This window comes from Leptonychotes weddellii, chromosome 8, assembly GCF_054177405.1.
Source record: "Leptonychotes weddellii isolate Sample4059 chromosome 8, ASM5417740v2, whole genome shotgun sequence".
Lineage (NCBI taxonomy): Eukaryota > Metazoa > Chordata > Mammalia > Carnivora > Phocidae > Leptonychotes > Leptonychotes weddellii.
The window spans coordinates 35,036,405-35,063,069 of NC_138376.1; the positions used below are offsets into that span (position 1 = coordinate 35,036,405).

The following is a 26,665-nucleotide window of genomic DNA, read 5'->3' on the forward strand; positions in this document are numbered from 1 at the left end:
AGCTACCTTGTAAATCTGGAAAACTAACACTTTTTTATAGTGTGCTTTACTCAAGAACTGGGGCGCCAATTTTTCTTGGGGTGAAGTAACACCTAGATTTGTTGACCTATGTATTAGTTTAAATTTTCTTAGCAGAAATGATGCCAAGAGGTTGTCTTTGCACAGTCCCTGCTACTGAAGGTTTTATTTCAGAGATGAGAAAGACTAGAGATATTGTTGGTACCTAAAGAGGGGTTTAGGGGAACCCTAATCTATGGCCACTCTTCTTTAGCTAGATTAAACAATGAGAGCTTACATATTTCATCTGAACTTTTCAAACACCCATCATCATGATTTGAGATTTTGAGCAGATAAAGTTTTAAGAGACTGAGAAAAACATCACCAAAACAGGGATTTGAAATTTAAATCTTTACTAAAGCCTTGGACATTGAAATATGTTTCATCTCACAAACTGACTCTGATCAATTCTTATGGACTAGCGTGTTGAGAAGGATTCTGAGATCTAGTATCAGACAGCACCAAAAAGTGATGTTTGTCATAGACCTAACTTAGGACAGTGACAATATCTCTGCCGTGAATGTGTCACCCATTTGGGGACCATACATGATCAAAGACTTTATATTTAAATGGGAAAATTTATTAATAACTTTTTTCTGCTCAAGAGGAGTGGATCTAAGCAACACAGATTTATTTTAGAGAAAATGAATGGACCAGCCAGGATTTTCTGCAAATCATAAATGCTACAGGATTTCCCCTTCATTATATGGTAAGCCATCCATTCACCATAAGGAAATGTTAATCAATGGGGTAACAAATCAAATAAATCCTTGAAGAGCTGGCAATCTTATATTGCCACAAACTTATCATACAGGAGGCTGACCATTTTATTAAAGCCTGCATTATGCTAGTAATTTGATCATGTCATGGTTCTGTATTTTCATTTTGTATTCTTTCCCCCTCTGACTGTAACTTGGCTTCAGAGGGGAAGTCCAAATAACCTAAGGAAAGGCATGATGATGATATATATGGACCTAGCTGATATTTTCTTCATGATCACAGTGAGAAGACAAGTTACTTTGCAGTAATTTTCTCCCTTTTATGAACTTTCATTGTTAATGGAATAAATACATTTCTTCATGCCAAAATGTATCCACAGCATCCTGCTCTCATGCATACCCATAGAAAACTCAGTGAGCCTGCTTTAGCTCATTCCTTCGCTCAGGGTATAAAGCACTGATAACACAGATTTTGAACTATCATTTACTATACATGGTATTTGTATTGTGTGATGCAGAAATTATTAAGACTAACTTTAATACAGAAACTTTTCAAGGAGTTTGTCTTCTGTTCAATGGCATGTGATGATAATTATGCCTTTTGGAAAAAAAACAAAAACAAAAAAAACCTGACTAATTCTCTAACAAAAATAATCCAGGAGTATAAAGGGGGAATTAATAGGAAACTCAAATCTCTATGAAAACCACCACCTCTTTTTTGTTTCAAATAGTGAAGAACACTACCAGTGTCTAAATGTGCTGTTTCATTTGACTTTCTTTTCTCGTGTGTATCCAAAATCAGATTTTGAGGTTCTACCATATTGTGTAATTGAGCTGAGCACAGGCTACAGTATAATGAATAGTAAGTATTTCAGGAATTTGGAAAGAAACACATTATTTCTAATCTTACAATTTTCCAACTTAGTGAATTCCAACTTAGAAGTACATTATTCTTTAAAAACAAAACAAGCTAAATCATACTCAAAATAAGAAATTAGGAGAGTAAGTTAAAACAACCATGAGAAGTAGGAAGAAAATTCTGAAGATCTATAAATAGGAATTGAGCTGAAGGATAGGTAAGGTCCATGATTTATTTCCTCTTCTTACTTAGGCATGCATCAAGGAGCTTACCCTCAAAACCACAGAAATGAATGGACTAGCATAGAAGGAAATTAACTGACTTTAATTTTGGCACTTGCTTATTATCTTTGGGGACTTCCTTTACTACTTATTTTATAGGAAGTGTAACTACAAAGTATGGTTAAAAGATGTGTATTGGTTTGATACCATTTCAAATCCACTTGTTTATGACCGAAACGAAGCTGTTTTAATTCACTTATGACAAAGGCCAAAAAAAAAAGTTGTTTTTATATAAGAATGAAGTCAATTGTGTCAGGATGTCATCTCATCAGTTCTCATTGACAAGAACTCAATAGCTCAGCTGCTGAGGGGTCTCATGGGTGGCTTATTGATAAAAACATATGAATAAGTAACTATGGCAAAGGACGTTTAGACTATAAATACCAAGAGTTTGTGAAGACTGTCAGAGAGTGTTCAGTCTGAGTGAGACAACTCTGTTGATCTAAAATAGCTCTCTGAAATGGCAAGATTTCATTTTTTTATGGTGGAGTAATAGTCCATTGCATATACATACCCCATTTTCTTTATCCATTCATCTATCACTGGATACTTGGGTTGCTTCCATATCTTGGCTACTATATTGTAAATAATGATGCAACATTGGGATGCATATATCTTTTTGAATTAGTGTTTTCATTTTCTTTGGGTAAATACCCCATAGTGAAATTCCTAGATCATATGGTATTCTTATTTTTAGTTTTTTGAAGAATCTCCATACTGTTTTCCACAGTGGTTGTACCAATTTGCATCCCCAAAAACAGCGCAGGAGGGTTCCCTTTTCCCCACATCCTCACCAACATTTAATATTTGTTGTCTCTGATACTTGCCATTCTGATTGGTCTGAGATGACAACCTGGATGGACCTAAAGGGTATCATGCTAAATGAGATAAGCTGGACAGAGAAAGACAAAGACCATATGATCTCACTTATATGTGGAATCTAAAAGACAAAATAAATGAATGAACAAACAAAACAACAGACTCTTAAATACAGAGAACAAATTGGTGGTTGCCAGAGGGAAGGTGGGCTCGGGAACAGATGAAGACACACACTCATTAAGAGGTACAAACTTCCAATTATAAAATAAACAAGTCATGGTGATGAAAAGTATAGCATAGGGAATATAGTCAATCATACTTAATAACTTTGTATGGTGATAGGTGGTAACTACACTTACTGTAGTGAGTATTAAGTAATATATAGAACTGTCCAATCACTAGGTTGGACACCTGAAACTAATAGAGCATTGTATGTCAACTATACTTCAACAGTTTTTTAAAATACTTAAAAAATTGAAAAATAAAATAGCTCTCTGAAGACCTTGGGGCAATTAGCTCCTGACATGGTAAAGGTGACTCTCTTATCAGCAGTGGTATCAGAGCAATCTCCTGAGAAGAAGATCATCTTGCCCATCAACACCAGTACCATCGTTCCCTAGCAACATGCCCTAGCAACAAGGGACTTCTACTTTCTGCACTGGCAACTGGACTTCAGTTCTTGGTTGGCTAAGCTATTTCTCCTGAGTACCGACTCACATAAAGGTATACACCTCAACTAAATTTGGATGTTATTCCTTTCACCTCCCCTTACCCGGAACAATAATGTGATTAATCTATTATTGATTTGGAGTAGGTTATTTCTTTAGTAGTTTATTAAGAGACATTATCCTTTATGATTCTGGCTTGTGAAATTAGAATAATTCCCACGGTGAACTTGTGTTAAATAAACTATTGGCAAAGACAATGCCAGTCTCTAAACATTAATTTGTCTCTCCAAATTAAAAAAAAAAAGATTATTTTAAAAAGGTAAAAACACGACTCTCTTACAAATATAAAATGAAAGGTTTTGTTTAACTCACTATATAATGTATAATATATATTTCACTCTTCTCCTTCAGCCAGCTGATAGTTTTCCATAGCTCACTGGAAAATGTGAAGTTGATACAATCCCCTTTGGGCCCTTGCCCCAACAGTGAGGCCTTTTTCCTACCTGATGGCATCTGTGCCTCTGTCCTTACTGGCCCTGTTGTAGACATCATCCTCCCAGGAGTCTCAAGGGACATTTTCCCCCCTTCTACTCTGAGCACTCTTTGCCTAGCTATCACCAATCCTTGCTCTCTCTGCTCCAAGCCTGGCTCAAATAACCTTCCTGTGGAACCTTCTTGACACTCCCCTTCCCCACTTTGGACCTGCTTCCTCACACTCAAGCCCATGTGACATGCTGTCTCACTTCATCCTTTCCTGTCTCCTATCATCAGACCTTTCATGACATATTCTCAGCATCCTGAACAGTGCCCTCACATGGACAGACTCTGGGAAAATATATTTTCCAAAAAGTAAATTCAAGAAGAGGGGTAAACAATAAATCAAGGCCCCAGAGAAGGTGCAGTGGGGTTGGAGGGGGGCACACAGGGAAGAAACGCCCCTGGGGGGAAGTGGACCAGCTGGGAAGAGGGACAGAGGAAGGCACAGTCTTCCCCGTGGTAGTCTGCAGGCTCTCTTCTTCCTCTTGGCCTCCACACCCGTACTTCTGGGGTACTTTAGGACACTGGGCGCAGGATGGGCACTAAGCAGGCCCCTGCACTGCTCCTATCCCTGCAGAACCATCACCCCTAATGTGAGGTCATGGAACCCAAGGTGACACCATGGATGGTCACCAAGCCACACTATTGGGCTACCCCCTCCCGCTGAGCCTCCGCTCCCCATGAACCCCCACTCTGACCCTCTATTCCCATGACCCTCTCCTGCTGACCGCCTTCCCATGACCCCCTTCCCCATAACTCCCTCCCCATAATGAAAAAAAAAACAAGTGATTTTTAAGTGGTTATTTACAAACATATAAAATGTATGTATATGCATAAATATGTATATGTATAAATATATATAAGATAAAAAGTTTTGCTTAACTCATTAATAAGGGAACTACTAAGACGTTAAAAACAGGTTAAAAAAGAATCCAAAGTGTAAACACATACATATTTCAGGAATACTGAAATGAATTTGGTTAATAGATATGTTAAAAATAAAATAATAGGCCTAAAATGGAGTCACTTATGCTAGTTCTCAGTAACCAAACAGAGATTTAATTACAGTTTCAGGGGTGCCTGGGTGGCGCAGTTGGTTAAGCTGCCAACTCTTGGTTTCAACTCAGGTCATGATCTCAGGGTTGTGAGATCGAGAGTCTGCTTAAGGCTCTCTCTCCCTCTGCCCCTCCCCTATGCTCTCTCTCCCTCTCTCAAAATAAGTAAATAAATCTTAAAAAAAAATAATTACAGTTTCAGCTCTGCCACAAATGGAATCTTAAACCAGTCCATCAGGAATCACCTGATCCCTGTTAGGTAATCTACTTGCTAGACCCCTGCCAGCCTCTATAGGGAATAACTAACCTGCTTTTTTTCCTGCTCCCTTCTGCCTATAAAATCCCTTAGACTGGTATAGCTATTTTGATCTCCCTTCTATCTACTAAATTGGGTGCTGCCCAATTCATGAGTTGCTGAATAAAGGCAATAAGGTCTTTAAAATGTACTCAGTTGCATTTTGTTTTTTAGTAGATACAAAAGTGACTTCTTCCACAGTGAGGGAGGTAAATAAATAGAACCTCCATTAGAAAAAGTCATTTGCATGTCTGCGGACAAGAACATTTGCACTGCTGTTCGTTATCTACAATTTAGGTCTTAAATAGTTCAAAGACAATGAAAGACTCAGAGAGGCTATAGAATCAGATAACCAGGAAGGATACGTTAGACAATGCCTAGTCTTCATTGATGACACTCAGTCATCTTTTTGGTTCATTTCCAAGTCTTTAACAATTTTCCCCTATAGTATATTGACTTAGGCCATAAATTTGTTCTCTTCATGTTGGTTAACCTTTACAAAGAACTAAAGAAAAGGGGGTGAAGGAAAACAAAGGTGTGACATGCAAAAGCAGATACAGAGGAACAAAACTTGCCACCCCAAAATGTGTCTCTTTGGCATGTGGATTATTTTAAGCTGATTATTTTTAAGAAACAGGGTCTCAAGAAGAAACAGAGGCACCCCCTAACTGCCTAAAAAAATTTAGATAGAAGACTTGTATCAGGAAGGGAGTTATTACCATAGATAACTATAGTATAATATGAACTAGAATGGTAGACAAGGAGGAACCTAGCAAAATCTGTTTGTTAAAATTCCTCTCTATGTCCTTTTGTTTCTATATGGCCCAGCAAACATTTGTTTACCCAACAAACATTTATTCTTTTTCAGCTTTCTGTGAATTGCTTTCTTTCCTTTTGAAGTCCCAGAGCTATACCTATTTTGCCTGTTTTTGGAATCGCTCATGTTTATGAGGATTCCCCATATTGTACGTAATTAAATTTTATTTTCTCCTGTTAATCTGCCTCATGTCAATTTAATTCTTAGACCAGCCAATAGAATCTTGAGAGGTAGGGTAAAATGTTTCCTTCCCAACACAGATCATACTTTCACAATGTAAATTTCCTCCCTGGTTTTATTTTTTTATTTTTTTGTAGTTAGATAAGAACCCACAACTGTCCTGGCCCTTTCAACATTACTTCCAAGAACACAAACATAAGGAAAGGGGAAAAGCTTGGAAATGTCAGCTGATTTTTTAAATTGATATAGGTTAGGTGTAAACTAGATAATCTGATATAACTCCAGGTTCTCCAATACTCGCTAGCTTGTTGGTAATCCAAACACCATAGACTCTTGTTTCCACAGACTGTGTGGGACTTGAGCTGTCTGATTAGCTTCACCCAATTCGGCTTGAGACCTTAGAGATTGTCTCCCAAACCTGTCCCTTAGTCTCTGCAACATGATGTATGCTTTCTCTTTTTCTCTGGCCAAGGGGAGGGTACCTGCTGTCTGAGAAGCTGTTTGAGAACTCACTGCAGCCCCTGCTGCTAATGCCCACCCTGAGAGTTCTGATGCCCTTGCCAGGGGCACTATCATCAAGTACCTCCCCTAACTGCTATCCCTCAGCGGCCAGGGAGGCCCTATGTTCCCTGGAGTCCTTGGTGAGCCAAGGTTCCAGGAAGAAATGACCTTATCTCATACAATTTGATGTGAGAAACAAAGGAAGAGGAAAAATTATTAAATTTCCTTACTACCTACAGCCCACTGACAAGTCCTTGAAACAGGCAGAGTGACATCCGTCTAGGGGCTCAACTGCCTCAATGTTAATACTTTGCTAAGAACAAAAGGCAATCCTAGCCTGAACCACCCCCCTGACCCCAGGATCCTGTAAGTCTACTTTAAGGTATAAAAATTCCTTTGGAAACTTCTTTTATCTCTAAACCCCCCAAGATACGTTTTGGCAATCATCCCCCAAGCACATGGCCCACCCATATACATCTGAAGGGTCTCATGACTAAGGTTTTATTAGATGGTAATAAATGACCTTTTCCCAACAATAGCTTGCCCCCTCAAGGTCCTAGAAACCTTGCTTCCAAAATTCCTGAGAGACTTATGCTATCACTAACCCCCTCCCAACCTGAAAGCATATCATGGGCCACTCCTCATTACCCTGGTGCAGCTCTTTCTGCCCAGGGGTCCTGTCCCCATGCTTTAATAATTAAACGACCTTTTTGTACCAAAGATGTCTCAAGAATTCTTTCTTGGCCGTCAGCTTCCAACACTAACATTTTTCCTACATCACAATTCTCCCTCTTGCTCACTCTGCTACAGCCACAGCAGCTTCCTTGCTATTCTTTGAACCCAGTCTCTTCCCTTGGTTCAGACTGTTCTTCCTCCAGGTACCAGCATAAGCCATTCCCACATCTCCTTCAGGTCTTCACTCAAATGTCACCATCTTACTGAAGCCTTCCCTGGCCATTCTTTCTAAAATTACAAACCTTATCCCACCCTGACACTTCCCATCATTTTGCCCTGCTTATCTGCTTATTTTCTTATCAGGTCTCACAGTCCAATATAGTACATACTTTTACTTATCTTATTTCTTGTCTGATAAAGGAGAGTAGAATATGCCATCCCAAAATATGCGCCTTTGGCGTAAGAGTTATTTTGAGCTGGTTATTTTTGAGAAACAGCAGACACAGGAAAATCTCTAAAAACAGTCTATAAGCTACCCTTTTGTAAAAGAAATTCACATAAATTAAGGAAATCTCCATTTGTATGTGTCTTCCTTTACATACCAGGAAGAGAAGCACGACTGTAAGTCACAGGAAAATCTAATCAATGAAGAAGACCCTGACTTAAATCTGCATAACAACCTTATCATTTTTTACCATGCTTTTCCTGGTAACCTCCCATAACTCCCCCCCCCAACACAAACACACATACAACTTCTTTTTCTTGGTCTTTAGCAAAAGATGGTATTTAAGGTAGTAGCTTGGGCCACCTTGGGGAAGTTTATCATTTTTCCTGGGTATCTCTCAAGTACACATGAGATATTAAACTTCTATTTATTTTTCTCTTGTTTAAAGTGTTTTTCTCTTGTTAATCTGCCTTTTATTATAGGGGTCTCAGCCAAGACCTTGGAGGGGTAGAGGGAAAATTATTTTTCCTACCCATATTGACTTCCTCCATCACCATGGAATACACACAAAGGCAGAAGTTTTTGTCTATTTTGTTCACTACTGCATGTCCAGCACAATGCTGAGCATATAAGAGGTGCTGAGGTATTGGTTAAAAGTTGAATGAAATGAGAAGATCTCTCTCCCTAAGCACTGCCCCTGTGTGTGTGTGTGTGTGTGTGCATGTGTGTGTGTTTAATGTAACATTCTCTGCAACAACAGCTTCTTCAGCGTCTGGAGCTGAATCGCTGGTACAAGAGCTGGTGGATGATAGCTACAGCAGGCAGGCCATCCTCCCTTTCTCTTCCCAGGAGGCACCTTCCCTCTGTACAGATAACCTTATACAAATTTTTGCTTTCAGGTTGCTTGTCCTACCTGCCAACCCACCAGACCAGTCTTAATGGTTTATCTAAATACAGATAAGAATTTTGAGCATTTCTTTCATTTTTACTATAAGGCATATTGAAAAATACTGGTGACTGTCAGGAAACTGTGAATTTCTTCAGTGGTCTTGCTTCTACCTCCTTATTGTCAGTTCCCAACCTTGGAAGTTTCGTGGCTGAAATTTGAAACTGGCCCCCATACACGGAGGGCAAGAAGAGATTGAAGAAACAAGCAGACCACTCTAGATGGGTAGGTAGGTTTAATAAGCAAGGAACTTACATAAGAGTTCTGTCTTGGGTGGCTGCAAGATGAGTAGATCTCTGTATCAGCCAACAAGAATCTTAAAAGTTTATATAGAGGTCTTAACTGGGTTCAGTCATAAATTCAGTCCAGATGATCTCAACAACACATTGATCTCTCAAGGCTGCATCCTACTGTGAGAATGGTGGGCAGAACATACATTCCAAAGGGGAGAGAGTGAGGAGCCTGATTTACCAGGTGCAGCTTGCAGGACAACTGGAGGCCAAGTCCTCTTGACGACCTCTTCCAGTACTTACCTAAGAATTTAAAATCTCAATTTATAGATTTAAAGAATCTACTTTAAGCTCCACATATTTGTTCTTCATTTCTCTTCCTTAATCATTGAAGGGGTTCAAAAGAAGTCTTCTCAAATATGCCACTTTGGAATATGGATTATTTTGAGCTGAAGGCAATTGAGACTTAAGAAAAACTTTACTGCTCCCTTAAACTACCTAAAAGAATTTAGATAGGAGACCTGGCCCAGAAAAAGAGCTATTACCAAGATGGTTATATATATATATATATATATATGACCTATCTGTATGGCAGGACAAATATCTAATTACCAAACACCTGCTCTTCTTATCATCCTGTGAATCACCCTCCTTCCCCTTTGAAGCCCCAGGCAGGCCCATAACCTATTCTTTAGTCCAAGATGGCATATAATCCTCACCTGCCCCAGCTTGTCCTTGGGTCTTATATTCTTATGGGGCTTCCATACATGCATAATTAAATTTGTTTTTCTCTTGTTAATGTTTTACGTTAATTTGATCATTAGACCAGCCAAAGAACCTGGAGGGGTAGAAGAAAATTTTTTTCTCCCTATCATCATCAATCATCAGATATAGCTCACTTAGCTACTTATTTGATGAGAAAATAATACAGTTTAAGGAATTCTAGCATACAAACTATCTATAAGCAGATTTTAAAGAATACTAGGTAACATTATTGGTGACTTTCTGTGTCAGGCATTATGGTAGGTGCTCTGCCTGCATTATGTGACTTAGCTTTCAGAACAACCCTATTAGGTAAGTGCTTTTATTATCCCCAATTTATAGATGGGGAAATGAGGTACAAGGAGTAGGTAATTAGGTAATTGGTTCAATATTATATAGCTGGATGGATCAGGCCAGGATTTGAACTTGATTCTAGAAGCTGGGATTATAACTACTCTTTCCTATAGCCACAGCAATCACCCAGAATCAACACAGTGTGGTTCCTGCTCAACTTCTTTGGTTGCTGCCCTAAGAAACCAGGTTCCCTTTTCTGCGGCCTTATCTCTCATTCTCAGCTTGAGATAAATTCCACTTTTATATCTTCTGGATAAAGTCAAGACCTTTCCAAATGGCTCTCCAGGCAAAAATCCCAAGACCCAGGATGCCTAAAGTATCCAGACATCTTTCTGCTACGCTGAGAAAAGGCCATTTCTCTTGGGCCCCTCCTGGCAAAAATCCCAGAGATCACTGGCCATACTCTTCTCTCTCACTTTTCCTTTAGATTTCTTCTCTCCTGCCCACCTCCCATTTCCCCACCTCCCATAAGCATTTCTCTTTTTTCTTTCATTTTTAATTCTCTTGGACATATCTATCCTGGCTGATGGTTCAACCTTTAGAGAATTACATGGGTTTAACTTTCTAAGGCCAAAATGGAGCCAATCCTGCCAAGATTCCACATCAGCAAATGGAAACAGATAGCTTTTGCGTCCCTGTAAATACTCAGCTTTAGCAGAAACAGAGTATTATCCAGTCAGCCAATCTCTAAATGCCAACCAACTCTGGGCTCTATACTTACTTCCTTGCTCCTTATTTTTTATCCTATACTAGCTTTCTGTCTTCTGCCCCATTTTCCAGTTCTCCAAATAGAGATTGCTTCACAAAGTGTTAAAATTTGTTTGTAACACCTACGTTGTCTTCTTTAATCATTTTGTAACACATGCAAATTTAAATGGAACATGAAAGGGGACTTCTGTTTATAACATTAGGGGGCTCATAGTAGAGAAGCAACCATCCCAAATGTAAATTATTACTAGTCTAGTTTAAGGAATGGTTTTGGAAATGGAAAAGTCTTGACTGAATGTACTATCAGGCATGCATTTTATTTGGTTATTTTTCTTCACAAGCCATTGATAATTCTAGGCTTATAAATCATGCCATCAGATGGAATTACTGTATTTTTTTTTTTAAAGGAGAAGGTTCAAAAGAACACCTGTTCTTACCAAAAAAATATCCAAAATATCTAGTGACAGTCTGAAGATTACATGAAATGCTGACCTATTTAGAAAGCTCTTGAAAGCCCCAGTATTAAAATTATGTCACTGTGAAACTTCAAAGGCTTGGCAGGTTGAGATGAATTTGTAATGTCAGCTCAAGATTAAGCTAAATCATTTAATTATTCTCACCCATTATTTTCAGTCAAGATGGAGAGTCATTCTTCCTTTTTCTTTCTTTTCGTACGGCTGGATCTTTTATCAACAGCAATAGGTGATCTACTCTGCACATCATCTTTTAAACTAAGTATGAGATTTTTCTTGCTGATTTAATTTTTCTTACTCTTGAAATAGGTATAATCTCAGATTATAAGATCACAAAAATAAACTACATGTAGGCTGAAATGTTTTTCTCTTTTCTATGTATAATGTAATTTCCATTTTTTGTTTACATAGCTGGAAATTAATTCTAGCATTTTGAAACGCACGTATGAGCAAAAGACCATTAAAAGCAAATGTATCTTGGCTTGCCTTCTCCTAAGTTCCTCTCAAATTCAACTGGTTCCAACAAACTTTTCTCTACTCTCTGCTCTAAATTGCTTATAGTACCCAGATATATAATTTAAGAGCTATTTATCTTTTGGTCTAGGGCAGAGGTGGGCAAATTTTTTCTGTAAAGGGCTCTTGGCCTTGGTTCTTCCACATTCAGATTACCTTTCTTGAGGACTTGGTCCTCAGCGTACATCTTTAGTCTATACACAGACAAGCCCCTGCCAGCGCCTCCTTACCACCTGTAAGTACCATTCACTTTGCCCTTTTCTTTAGTTTTGCTTCATCCTCTATCCTGGTTGTTCTCTGTTTGTATCCTATATTCATTCTTTACTCTTCTCTACCCTACTCTGTGCCCCAGGAGGCTGCCCCCATGGAATGCATCCCCCCAGCTCCCCTATCTTCTGGTTGAGGGCAGCCAATGTGGAGGCGCCAGCAAGAGCTCAGTGGGCAGGGAGACAGTGTTGGGGGCATGTTTGCAATCTTGCGTGACTCCCTCTAGGCAAACTATCCAAACCCGACAAGGCCGAATAATACTATTTCTCCTCCTTGCTCCTTTGGCCCTGAGGGTAACACTTCTCTACTGTTGCTGGCCTGAATGCCTCAATACTCAGCTTAGTTATTATAATACTACCTACATTTCAGGGGGTAGTCTCTTCATTGAAGTCTCTGTTTAAAGCTTCTGAGTGATTCTGTTTCCTGCTAGAATCCTACCTGAATCCTGAACTTTTACCTTTGTAGTACTCCCAGAACTCAGTCAGTACCCAGCTCCAGTACGTACTTCCCTCTCCATATTGGATGTGCCTTCCCAGGGTACCACCATGAGTCACCTTCAGCACCACAGCCTTGTCGTTTGCAGGCTTCTTCTTCAATTTATACTCACTGCTCAGTGAGGTATATATACCTCAGGGGTCTTAACCTGCGGTATGTGGACCCATAGGGTTACATGGGTAGGTCTGGAGAGTGATACACACATATTCCAGCACTGTATAAAAATTGTGTGTTTATGCATTTTCCTGGAGAAGGTCTGAATTTTTCATCAACTTTTCAAAAGATTGATGGCCCAAATGGCTAAGAATTAATTTTAACTCAAGATGGAAAGGAAGATATGCAAGAGGGGACCTGTTCTACCATTTTAATTAGTGGCATATGATTCTTACAGTGTTATTACCCTAGGCAGTGAATTCTGACAATTCCTTATTTATAATGAGAATCAACTCTGCTGGGTGTCAAAAAAATAACCTAAGTTCTAAACAATTGGGGGAATAAATTAAGCAAGTAAAGATGGTAGCCAAAATATCACTCTTATTAATCACAGAGGCAAGTGTAGGGTAAGCTAAGTAACTTAGTAAGTAAGAGCCAAATGGGCCTGGCCAGACCTACTCATCCAATCACAATCCAAAGCTGGGTCAGGGCAGACTTTTCCACAATAAGTTTGTCCAAGTAAGACTTAAAACATGGAGGATAGAAGAGAATCCCTGCTTCCCTTAGGCAGGCCCAATCCCAAAAGGAAGAAGAAAATGATGAGCTAAGCTAAACATTTGCAATTATTTTCCCCAAATTTATCAACTAAATGTGTCACTGTGCCTTCTCAGGGGTGAGTAAGTACAGAAGGGCAGAAGAATTCCCTACCAATAAACTACATAATTTTTTCCTATCCTTTGCCCTAAATTATACAAGATTCTAAATTACATTACTTAATATTGTCAGATGACACCTTAGAAATATAAGTACAGGGCTGCTGGCCGTGCCTGGAGCTATGCATTTGGCTTTAGTCATTCTATCTCATGGCAGTTCTACTTGACAGCCATTTGCCCCTCAATATTGAGCGCAACTTGTAAGGGGATAAACAGGTCAAAAAGTCTGCATCATTCATACACAGAATTGATTCGTGCTAAATGTGTGTATCAGTTAGAAGGCTTTTGACCTCAAATAATAGAAAACCCAACTCAAATCCGTTTAGACAGATGTAGATTGTCTTGTTTACCTAACTTGAAGCCTGGATCCCCACTGGTATGCCAGTGCCTGACAAATGGGATAAGATTTCTCTTGGACTCATCAGGCTTATGGTGGAGATCAAGATAGGGTCAGCTTCCCCTGATGCATATGGACTGAATGTGGGAACAGTGGACGTACCTGAAAAAAAATGGGGTTCTCTAAGAAGAAAAGGAGAGTTGATGGCGGAACACCAACAATGCCCAATACAGTTGTCACATTCAAAGTTGTTCCTCCTTTTATGATTGCATGTCTCTGTAAAAATAACATTTTGGTCTATCATTGAAATTTAGTTTGGATCAATCAGATCTCATAAACAGGCAGCAGAGCACAAATGTTCAACAAATATGTGTTGAATAGAAACCAAATTTACTGAACCATCACATGTGTCACCTGGAACCAGGGTTAGACTAGGTAACCACAGACATCCCTTCCAACTCTAATTCAAAATTAATGTATGAGAACTATATGGAATATTACCAAAGGAAGAATTCTCTCCTGGGCAGCATGCCCAAGGTGTTTCTCATTACCCGTGGAAAAGATAATGCTGAAAAATTGTACCTGATTGCAATAATCATATTTCCTAGCAGTCAACTGGGACTAGAGACACAAAACGGATGAGATAGAATAAAGTGGTCAAGACTTCAACAGCAGTGACTACCATGTTTTGAGCACTTTGTTTGCACCAAGCAGTGTGCTTGACACTCAATACATTTTATTATTTAATTTAAACACTGCAACAACTCTATGAGCTAAGTACTATTTCATCAATTTACAGATCAGGACATTGAATCTTGGAGGTGAAGCCTGTTGCCTAAGATTACCTGTAAATCCAAGTTTGCCACTCTGCAGTCCCCAAACTAAGAGTCATGGACATTAACCAAGACCCCCTCAGGGATTCTTCTTTTATTCTTCTCCTCCAGTAGTGCTGCAAAGTCAGAAATTCTAAAGGATTCCTTTTCCTTTTTTTTTTTTTAATTTTATTTATTTATTTGAGAGAGAGACAGACAGAGATAGTGAGAAGAGAGCATGAGCAGGGAGGAGAGGGAGAAGCAGGTGTGCGGGGCTCAATCCCAGGACCCCAGGATCACGAGCCTAGCCAAAGGCAGACAGACACTCAACCGACAGAGCCACCCAGGCACTCCAGGATTCCTTTTCCTAAGCAAAATCTCTAGGTCGCATGCATTATATGAATTGCTAAGTGGTCAAGATTATTTCAAATATGATCACTCAGAAAGTGTCCTTGTCAATTGTTCTTGGATATTACAAAATGAGGAAAAGGATTTGGTCAGTCACACCTACAGTGGAGTCCTTCCAGTTTGGGAGCAAAGCCAACCCAAGACTTTCCCTGGTCATTTTCCAACCAAGAAAACAGAAAGCCATGTGTTCTCATGGCTCCTCAAAGGCTATGCCAACTTCAATGTCCACAATAGCCAAAATGTGGAAAGAGCCCAGATGTCCGTCAAGACATGAATGGATAAAGAAGATATATATATACACAATGGAATATTACTCAGAAGAGAATGAGGTCTTACCATTTGCAATGACATGGATGGAACTAGAGGGTATTATGCTAAGCAAAATAAGTCAGTCAGAGAAAGACAAATATCATATGATTTCACTCATATGTGGAATTTAAGAAACAAAACAGATGAACATGGGGGAAGGGAAGGAAAAATAAAATAAGATGAAAATTGAGAGGGAGACAAACCATAGGAGACGCTGAACCCTAGGAAACAAACTGAGGGCTTCTGGAAAAGCAGGGGGAGATGGAGTAATGAGTGATGGGCATTAAGGAGGGCACTTGATATAATGAGCACTGGGTGTTACATGCAACTGATGAATCACTAAATTCGACCTCTTACACCAATTAAAAAAAAAAAAAAGCCATGCCAAGGGCTAGCTGTCAAAAGAAGAGCTTTGTATTTCTCAGCTCATGTCCTACTGGATCCTTTTACTATCAGAAGTCCAGATCATTCCACTTTAAAATAATGAAAAGAACACTTGCCCCAAGGATACTATAAGATAAGTGTTCTGAGCTTATAAGAAAATAAAAACAAAATGATATTTTGGATCTGGAAGAGACATAAGAGATCCTGGGATCAAAGGAAAATGAGTCCTGGAGAAAGGGAGTCCCTAGGGTCTTACCACACTCCTAGTGAATAGGGGAGCTGGAATCAGCATCCAGGTCTCCGACTGTTGGGCTGGTGTTCACTCGATATGTAATCAGTCATGAACATACCCCAGCAGTAAGCTACAGTGAGGTCATCGGACAATTTGGTGTTGTTTCATGAAGATTGCTTTCTTTGAATTTAGAAGAAATTACTGTTATTTAATTTTTGTTGATTGATATGCAGTTCACTTGCTGGCCGGTAAACTAAAGTTAAGCTACAGGGTCAAGAGACATAAAACCTGAGAATCTTCTGCTTTTATTAGGTTGGTATTTTCTTTTCACACAATAAGAACTAACTAGTCCTTAAGCAGAGGAAAATGTATCACTACAGTTGTCCCCATATGTTTCCTTATCTTCAAATAATTATTCAAAGAAGATGGTGATACGGTATTTTACTAATACAGTAAAACACAAACAAGAGAGACATGGGCACCTAATAACAGTAGCAAACACAGCCCTAGGGCAGAACTTGTTGACCGAGACCCTTGATATATGAGAAAAGAGAAGATGAGTCCATCTCTGTCTCTCTTTCTCCCTCCACCCTTGACTCCAGCCCACCCTCAACCACTATCCCCTACTCCCTTCTCCCCCAACCTTAGAACCAGTCCCAGACCTGTCTTGGATACTCAGGAGAAAGTCTATCCCCTGATGTTCCAGCCAACAGATGCCATCACAGAAACATTCCCTAAAACCCTCTTCACCATGCCAATCCAGCAGGATGGGTTGTAATGCTGCCTGCATTACAGAACTCAACATCTATTATAATTATTTAATTGCTCCCCCTAGCAGACTGTAAGCTCCTTGAGGGCAGGGACCATGTCCTATTCATCTTGATCTCCCCATGGTGTAGCACTGTGCTTAGTACATAGAACACACTTACTAAACTACTGGTTACATGAACCTGCTCTGCGTACCTATTATATCAAAACTTCTTCTACTTTCACCTGCTATGCCCTCTACCAGAATACCTTCCCCTGGTTTTTTATGCTAAACAAATCCTTCCATCTTCGTGGCCACTCCAATGGCTTCTTCCTCTGCATTTCTATGGTGCATAATCATGTTCTATCTGGTACTATTATTTTAACATATCATACATGTTGCTCCAGCTCTTCAACAGAAAATAATTTTTAATATTTTAGTATCCTATTCCACAAAGCCTTATATATATATGGGGGGGGGTGGGAAGGGAGAGGGAAAGAGAGGGAGGGAGTGATGTTTGATATTTGTTGTATAAACGAACGGATAAAATATGAGGCTGATAAACTGTAACACCCACAACCACTTTCGGCCTTTTAAATCTAGGATTGTATTTTATTTTTTTAAAATGATTTCTAGATTTCATAGGTGTAACACTGTAAAGAAGCCTAAATTTTGACAATGAAAATAAATAAAACCGTGTGAAAATTTCACCCCCTCCTATTTCACACTTAAATTCATGAAGCCTGCCTCTGTAAGCTTGACATAGCCCAGCATCTTTCTTTTTCTTTATCAAACCATATTTCTAGCAGTACAGTCTGGAATCCAAAGAAATGCAATGCGTATTTTTCAGATAGTGAGGAAAGATGAAAGTAAACACGTTTGCTGGCAAGGAAAAAGATTCCACGTCTGGTACTCAGTTTAAAGTTCAACCTGTGAGAGTCCATGAAAATCACCACATGGTTATTTGGAAAATAAAACCGGCCCAGAATACTCTTCCCATACTTATTTCTTGTGCTTGGCCTCCTCTTTCAATCCTGCCCTATCTCAACCTGCATAGTTTTCTTCTCAAACACAGACATGATCATGTCATTCCCGAGGATCATACCCTTCCCTCATTCATAGCCTTTCAGTGGCAACACATTACTTGTAAACTAAAGTTCTGAAGACAAAACCTTCTTAAATGTGGCCCCTGTTTTCTTTCTGGCATTTTCTCTGCCCCATGCACCAACTTTATCAGCCCAATTTGCCATTCTAGGAAAATAACACTCCATATTTATGCTTCTCTGTCAGGGTTCAGCAAACTTTTTTAGTAAAGAGCCAGAGAGGAAACGTCTAAGGCTTTGCAGGCCATACAGTCTCTGTCAAAACTACTCGACTCTATGGACTCTGAGAAACAAACTGAGGGTTCTAGAGGGGAGGAGGGTGGGAGGATGGGTTAGCCTGGTGGTGGGTATTGAGGAGGGCACGTTCTGCATGGAGCACTGGGTGTTATATGCAAACAATGAATCATGGATCACCACATCAAAAACTAATGATGTAATGTATGGTGACTAACATAACATAATAAAAATAATAATAAAAAAAAAACTACTCGACTCTGCCAGTATTGGTGCAAACGTCACCAGTATGTGGGCAATACGTAAAAGAATGGAAGCGTCCAGGTTCTGGTAAAACTTCACTTACAGAAACTCAAGTTTAAATTTCATATCATTGGGGCGTCTGGGTGGCTCAGTCGGTTAAGCGTCTGCCTTCGGCTCAGGGCATGATCCTCGGGTCCTGGGATCGAGTTCGGCATCGGGTTCCCTGCTCAGCAGGGAGCCTGCTTTTTCCTCTGTCTGCCACTCCTTCTCTCTCTCCATGACAAATAAATAAATAAAATCTTTAAAAAAAATAAACAGATTTCATATCATTTTCACATGTCATGAAATATATTTCTTTTGATTTTTTTCCCAATCATTTAAACATGTAAAACCGTCCTTAGCACCCAGACCACACACAAACATGAAGTTGGCCAGATCCGGCCTACAGGTCTTAAGTGTGTGAACCTCTGTTCTATGACATTCCACCTGTCCTGCCTGCCATGTCTTTCTTTTCTTCTCATCTATGAATTCCTTTTCATCCTCCAGTGCATAGCTCGAATACCATACTTCCCGGAAGAGGTATCAATTCCTCTCAGAGGTTCCCCGTGATTCTTCCCTTCTGCTCCCCGAAAAGAAATTTGATACAGTCAGCTTTGCCTGTTGTTATGTACAAGTTCACTAGATACAATTCTCTGTGATCCTGTGTCTAATTCAACTCTTCCCCCTGCTACACGATGCCTCGCACAGAATCAACACTCAGTAAATGTTTACTTAATTATAAAAATCAATTCCTTGCCTCTTTCCAAAACCTATGTAGAGAATTGATAATGAAGTCAAACCGGAGAGCTGAGACCACACAAGTTGGGATGAGCACATCATAAAGGCTGATGCCACCACTGAGGCTGGGCTCTGGGCCTCCTTGCTAAAAGGCAAAGGTGACGATTACAAGGTCTTATCAGAAAGGAGGAAAGACACAACATGAACAGAAGCAAAGTTTTGTGACATTTCCACCCTGGCATTAGGTTTTAAAAGCATTTGTTCATGTGGAAATTTGTGTAGGGCATTTGGTGACAGGCTGGATACCATCCTACATGACTATTAATATTGCAAAAAAAAAAATGTGATTTTTATACAGCTGTCTCTCAGAACACCTTGGGAAATGCAAAGGCAATTCCATGAGGAGAAAAGGTCCCAGGATGCTGCTTTCTGGAGCTCTGATTTGAAACCAAGACAGAACTTAGCACCTACCCAAGGCAGACTCGGGGACCCACATCCTCCAGCCCATCTTCCTCAATGCTTCTTCTTCAAGATCAGAGACCCACAGTTGATAGGCTGGAGGCCTCAGGCTAGATCTCTGGCAAGGGATGGCATCTAAATGAGAGAAAGGTAGAACTGGCATTCCCTCCTGAAAATGGAAGGACCGAAACACACTGCGTCCCAGACAGAGGCTCAGGGGAGCATACCCTCAAAGTCACCAGTGGGCTCAAAGGGGAAGCCTGGATGCCCCTTAACCGCTGGTTCAAGGATTTAATTAAGACCCCAGAGATCTCCTCCAAAGAGCCTCGTGGAGATGACTCTAGCTTGGAAAATGTTCAGAGTGGGCAATGTCCCATCCTGGCAGGAGGAACACTTCCATATGCTTTTTTAACATGACTAGATCAGAGTAGCATTAACTCCCGATGGAACAGGCAGGGTGAGTCAGCTGTGAAGTGTAGTTCCAAGTTGAAGAACAAGGGACTTGGTGTGCAGAGTTATTTATGATTAACTCACCGAGGAAGACCATCAGAGCCAAGAGCCCAGCTGTCTCTTTCTGGCCGAAGTTAGCTAATGGGGCAGAGAGCCTCTTGAGGTCACTCCTGATTTGTGCTATCAATACTATTTAGTTGGCATAAATAAGGATCTTCCTGCTGGTTATAAAGCATTTGCATTCACTCTATCTAAAGTTGTATCCGGAGGCTACCTCCTGGCCAGCCTGGCAGGTCAGGGAGGAAAGAATAGTAGAGGATAGTAATTCAGAGCACAAAGTGGGGAGCCCGCAAGACCTGGGTTCAATCCCCCATGTGACCACTTATTAATTATGTGATCTTGGGTTACTCTATCTGCTCTGTACCTCCGTTCCCTCCTCTACAAAATAGAAATACTGCCAGGGACCTCATAAAGGTCCCTAATTATCTGCACCCCCATCGGTCATGGCAGCTAGCACATAGTAGGTGCTAACGAAGAAATCCGTGCTGCTAGATTAGCTAATTTCTTACCATTCAGCTGATGGCCATTCATTTGCTAATCATGGTGCCAGTTCAGAGAGGCTGAGACTGGCCTCACAGATGTCATGAATTTCAGGATTTGTTTATAAATAGTCAAGGCTTGTCATTTATAAATTGCCTCTTATGAGTGAGTAAACATGAGACAGGAAGAGAAAGTGATGCAAGACAACTTAACAAACATTACTCAACATCGACAGCTGGAGCTGTAGGCTGCTCAGTGAAGCTAGCAGATACCTGGCCCAAGGCCTAAGCCACTCAAAAAAGTGGTAGGTGCGATTATGATCATCATTCTATGGCTTCAGCTTGAAACCCGGTCTTGCGGTATCATGATCCTGTCCAGACAGAAATGCAGGGTTTATAGAAGAATTAACCGCTTGGGATTTGTGTAAATCCCATACATACTGGGATGTATGGACTTGAAGATGGTTCAGTTAAGTCCCGTATTCTTGGAATATTTACTAATAAAGGGTGAGGCTAACAAGAGCTGCCGTATTTGGTTCTGCAGGTTGCGCACCGCACGAGCTTCCAGGCACCAGTCGCACGAATCAGGAGGCCCTGAGGGTTATGGAGTGTACAAATCAATGCTGCAGCAGCCCTGCTAAACAGTGCTCGACTATGAAACCTTGCTCTTGTTGAAGATATTGAACCCAGAAGAGAAGTTTCTTAAGAACACAATTGGTATCCATTTTGAGGAGATGCTTGACAAGTTGGTTTATCATGCTAAAAGAGAGTTATTCCTTTTGGAAAACCGGATCGATTATACTTTGGGTCTATCTACAGGGTTCTGGACCTAAAGTACACATTGAATCAAATTATTTGACTGAAACAGTGGCCTGACACAGGAAATAGGCCTCCCAGGGTCTGGTAGCCGAACAGGGGACACAACGAGCTTTGTAAGTGTGATATGGTTACTCAGGCGAATGTGTTCGGGACCTCGTTGAGAGTGCACAAAGATCTAGAACATAGAAGGCAGAGGAGTGAGCACCACACAGCGAGGAAGGAGAAAGAAGTCTCCACGAGGGCGGAAGGAGTTTGCTCATTACGTGGGTATGTGAAACATGGGCCAGAAACCAGACAACAAAGAGCCTCCTTGCTGCTGGGGAGGGAGGCTGATGTTTCCAGGCATCCTACTCTCCAGACACGAGACACCAGTCTCCAAAAATGATTAAACTGCTCTGGGTCTCTAGAGCGCCATCCAGGAGACAGGGGCTTCTGGAAAGCATGGCGAAGCACCACAGCTACATCAGCTCAGTGACCGTGAACCTCAGTGATCCGGGGATTAGAACATAAAATCGTAAGCTCCAGACAAATGAATCATGAGGGTTTAAAATATTTTTTCTCTGTAACTCATTTTAGCTCAGGCAATCTCATGCAATCCAGTTACAATATGTGTTCATGTTTCCTGATGAATGTGCTTTTTATGGTTTTATAATAGGTCTAAGAAGCATTCTCATTTAAATGAAATGATGTTTGGGGGACTGGAATAATTGTCTCATGATTTAAGCCTGACTCATTAAATAAAAATACTAAGCTCTCCTCTCCTTCCTCCTCACCCTGATCTGCAGCCTCAATGGCATCTCGTTCCCAGGTGGAAAATCAAAGCTTTAGAGGAAGTATGATCATCAGCGTGAATGTTGTTATTGATGGTGTCCCTATTAAAGGTAATTAAGCTGCAGGAAATACTCATTCCAGATCACCGTGTCCTTGGGACTTGCCCAGGTATCTGGGGGGAAGGTCTGCTCAACACTTTTTTCTCACAGTTCAGCAGGCAGCAACATTTCTGCAGCTGAAGGACAGAAGCCTTTGAAAAAATCCTCCAAAAAGATGTCTCAAAAGCTATATATTGAGTTCAAATGTGTCTGCTTCTGTGGTTCTCCCAAAATGGTACTTTCCCAGAATCAAAAGCAAAGAATGTGACCCCTTATATCAGGTTAGTACACATCTTTAGTCCCTTATCTGAAATCTTTGGCACTAGATGCGTTTTGGATTTCAGGGTTTTTCAGATTCTAAAAGGAATTATGGCGGGTATGTTACAGAACACCCCCGACCCCAGAAAGGTGTGGGACATCCCCTGTAATCTAACAGAGAAATGCTTCTGCAGTAAACTGTATGAATAGTCACACCAAGGGGTAAAGAAAGACGACGTAGTCCCACCTCAGTGCAGGTCGGGATTTGCTGCCAAGTGAGACCGTGCCAACCTTCAGGAAAAAATGTTCAGTATTCAGAGCTTTTTGGATTTCAGCACTGAGCAGATGAGGGATGGATTACCTACCAAATGTTCAAAGGTGTTACGGCCAAGCTGCAGAGCAGCGGTTCTCAAACTGTGGTCCCTAGACCGGCAGCATCAGCATCCCCTGGCAACGTGTTAGAAATGGGAATTCTCAGATCCCACCCCAGACTTACTGGATCAGAAACTCTGGAGTTGGGGCCAACCAATCTGTGTTTAATAAGTCTTCTGGGAGATTCTGAAACCCACTTCGGGGCAAGAACCATTCCTAGAACAGTTCAGCATAAACACTGGTCTAGGAGTAAAGAGAACCGGAGTCCTGGTTAACTAGCTGTGACACAGAACCTTTAAGGAAATTAATTTCCCATCTGCCAAGTGAGGATGGAGTCTACCTGTCCTTTTTTGTTTAGCAGGGTTGTTTTGAAGAGGTAAAGAGACAGTGCATGTAAAAAAGCCTTTTAAACTATAAGGTACTATGTATATATTAGTTATTTTAAATAAGAGTGAAATAACATCAGTATTAAGTGGAACGTAAGTTAATTAGGAGATCAAGGATATATAATAAGAGAAAGTGAATAAGTTAAATGTGGAAAATGGCACTTCCATGCCTGGAAAAATGACATAAGAAAAATGTGCTCACAATATTTCCTACCTTGGGTGTCCTGTCTCTGGGAGACCCCAAGTCATGTTCTCACTCAGTTCACAATATAACGTGACAATATGCGAAGAGACTGAAATATTCAATCAAGTATGTATGTGAATACATTTTCATAGGCCCTACCCCATATCATTCCAGAAAAGACTTACAAGTTTGAAAGATGGGTGACATTCTGCTGTTTGGAGCAAAGAGAATAATCCCCAGAGGCAGATAAAACAATGGAAAGAGTGAGAGTCAGGAAACCTGACTTCTTTTTTTAAGTTTTTATTTATTTGAGACAGAGAGAGAGAGAGAGAGAGCGCACAAGCTGGGTGGAGGGTCAGAGGGAGAGGGAGTAGACTCCCCGCTGAGCCGGGAGCCCTATGCAGGGCTCGATCTCAGAACCCTGGGATCATGACCTGAGCCAAAGGCAGACGCTTAACTGACTGAGCCACCCAGGCACCCCAGGAAACCTGACTTCTAATTCCAGCTCTGCCACCAGTTAACGGGGTGACCTTGTGCAAGTCCTCTGCTCTCTCTGGGCATCACCTCCCAGCTCTTAACACTGCTTTTCTAGTTCAGGTGTCTTAGCTGCTGCTTTTATTTTTTCCCCCAGTTCCTGGAATTAAACTCTACAAACTGAGGGCAGGGGTGAAAACACAGGAATCCTGGAGCACCTGGGTGGCTCAGTCGGTTAAGCGTCCAACTCCTGGTTTCAGCTCAGGTCGTGATCTCAGGGTTGTAAGATCGAGCTCTGTGTCTGGCTCCAAGTTGGGCTTGGAGCCTGCTTGAGATTCTCTCTCTTCCCCTCCCTCTACCTCTCCTCCCTTTCTCTCGCCTTCTCTAAAGAAAAAAAGAAAGAAAGAAAAGAAAATACAGGAATCCAGTGAGAATGAACATGGGATGAGCTGTCTCCCATTCCATAAACCCAGGTGGGAAAGAGAAATACAAGCTGAACTGGGTTTCAGGGTATTGAGCCTTTCTGTCGTAATCCTACTATATATTAGGGCTCCACATTATAGGCAAAGATTTTTATTTGCAGTGGCTTTCCCATAATGGCTATTGATACTATGAAACAAAAAGTCTCACAAAGGAAAGCTCAGTCCTTACAAGAAGAATTCTTTGCTGTGGCCACAGTCCAATGAGGCAACTTCAGCCAAGATCACTGCATCCTGTTCCTACCTGCTCACCTTGGATCAGAGGTAACAGCATCCAGCTGTCTGAAACAAACTCTTTGGCACTTTGTCTCTTATCTGGCAAAGTCATGTCTTCAAGGACTTTCTTGGCTTCACCAACTACCCTACAAAGTAAATAGCCCTCTGAGGCATTGGCTGATATTCTCTAACACATGCTTTCTAGTTTTTACAGGCTCATGCAGGAGGCAATATAGTGAGATGGTTGAGGATAGGGGCCGTTGGGCATTCGACTGCTTCCCAATAGTTAATTTACACCCTGATTAATTCATTTAACTTCTCCAGGTTCTGATTTGCACATCTGTAAACTGGGAATACTAGTAGCCCCTTTCTCACAATGTGACCGGGAGTATTAAATTTTATTCTTCAGTAAAAATCTAGACCACTACCTAAAACAATACCTCACACAGCAAGAGCTCCTGACTGAAATGTGATGTCCATTTTCCAGCTACTCTCCAGCTTCGGTCATGGAAACTACCTTCAACGAAGCCCCGGAGTCCTCCGGAAGCCATGGTGAGACAGAAACCTCCCCCTCCTTGACCCGAAGCTCACAATTCCCAGAAGAATGAAAACAGTTCCATTTGTACTCTCCTGAACTCAAGCCGACCCAGTGGCACATGTGCAAATGATGCAAACCCAGCAAAACAAACTCCAGGTGAGTTTAGAGACATCACACTGCCTACCTCGGGTGGTTCTATTAATAAAAGCACTCCGGTGCATGATTTCACTTAAATACTGCTGTAGTCATCTTGTATTTTTTAAGATTCCTGTGTTTCTTAAGCAAAATAAGACCACATAAAAGTAGTCTAGACTATCAAGTCAAAATAAATTCTAATTGTAGATGAACAGAATGGCCTGTATATGGAAATGGAAATGGAAAGCAGATTTTTCATTACAATTGATTCCTGGAAACATGTCAAAAACAAAACAAAACAGTCTGAGAAAAATAAACCTCTCTCCTTGACAGGCTCAGCTTGAAGTTACTTCCTACGGCCTCTAGGTGGTGGGCTTGGGTTTGTGGGGTAATTTGTTCACCCTTCAACAGCTACAGGGGCAGAAAGGGAAGGCTTGGTCCCCAACCAGTCTTCAAACAGTATGAAGCATCTCCGATATGCAATATTTGGTACTAAATGCAATGGGGGGGGGGCAAAGGACAGAACCAACCTAAATCCTCTCATCAAGGAGCTAACAGTCTGGTCAGAGAGAGAAACAAAGCTAGATCAAGAACTTGAGCACATGGGCACCTGGGTGGCTCAGCTGGTTAAGCGACTGCCTTCAGCACAGGTCATGATCCTGGAGTCCCGGGATCGAGTCCTGCATCGGGCTCCCTGCTCAGCGGGGAGTCTGCTTCTCCCTCTGACCCTCTTCCCTCTTGTGCTCTCTGTCTCTTATTCTCTTTCTCAAATAAATAAATAAAATCTTTAAAAAAAAACAGAACTTGAGCACAAAGTAGAAAGTAACAAAAGTGGTGAGAGTGGAGACAAAATACCAGAGTTTACTTTAAACAGCTGGAGAAGCAACCAGGGAAGGCTTAGTGGAGGAGGAGGCACTGGAAGTGTACCTCGAAGAGAGGAGAGTTGGGAAGAGGGGACGGAGAGAACAGGGGTGGGGAGGGAGGGCTACCCAGGAGTCAGACGCAGGCTAGACAAAGGCTGAGCCGTAGCCACTTTGCCAATTTCTCTTCCCCAGCCCTTACACCTTTCAAAGGAAACAACTCTTCGACACCCCTTCTTAAATCTGTCCTGTTGGATAAGGAGAGTTTGAGTCCCTCAAGATCAGATGCACAGTTCTAGTCTATTGGGTGTTCTTTGTTCCCAGTATGGTGTTTGGGCCCCGCTACTCAACAGACGCTTACTGAATATACATATGAATTAATGAATGGATGTTCTATAAGCTGTGCTGTTCAATATGGTGGCTACTAGCCATTTATCCAAATTTAAATTCATTAAAGTAAAATAAAATTGAAAAATTCGGTTCCTCTGTTGCACTAGCCACTTCTTAAGAGTTCAGTA

At 41.0% G+C, this 26,665-nt stretch overlaps 1 protein-coding gene across 5 annotated transcripts in view; it reads right to left on the reverse strand.

Moving 5' to 3' along the window:
• Nucleotides 1–26,665, reverse strand: part of RCAN2 (regulator of calcineurin 2) — a 266,173-nt gene that overhangs the window by 135,260 nt on the left and 104,248 nt on the right. For 4 of the 5 annotated variants that reach the window (XM_081828377.1, XM_081828373.1, XM_081828374.1 and 1 more), the window contains exon 3: nt 14,022–14,135. The exons of the other annotated variant lie outside the window; for it this stretch is intronic. In XM_081828377.1, coding sequence (XP_081684503.1) covers nt 14,022–14,135 — 114 coding nt within the window. The remainder of the gene's footprint in view (nt 1–14,021; nt 14,136–26,665) is intronic. 5 annotated transcript variants of the gene reach the window in all.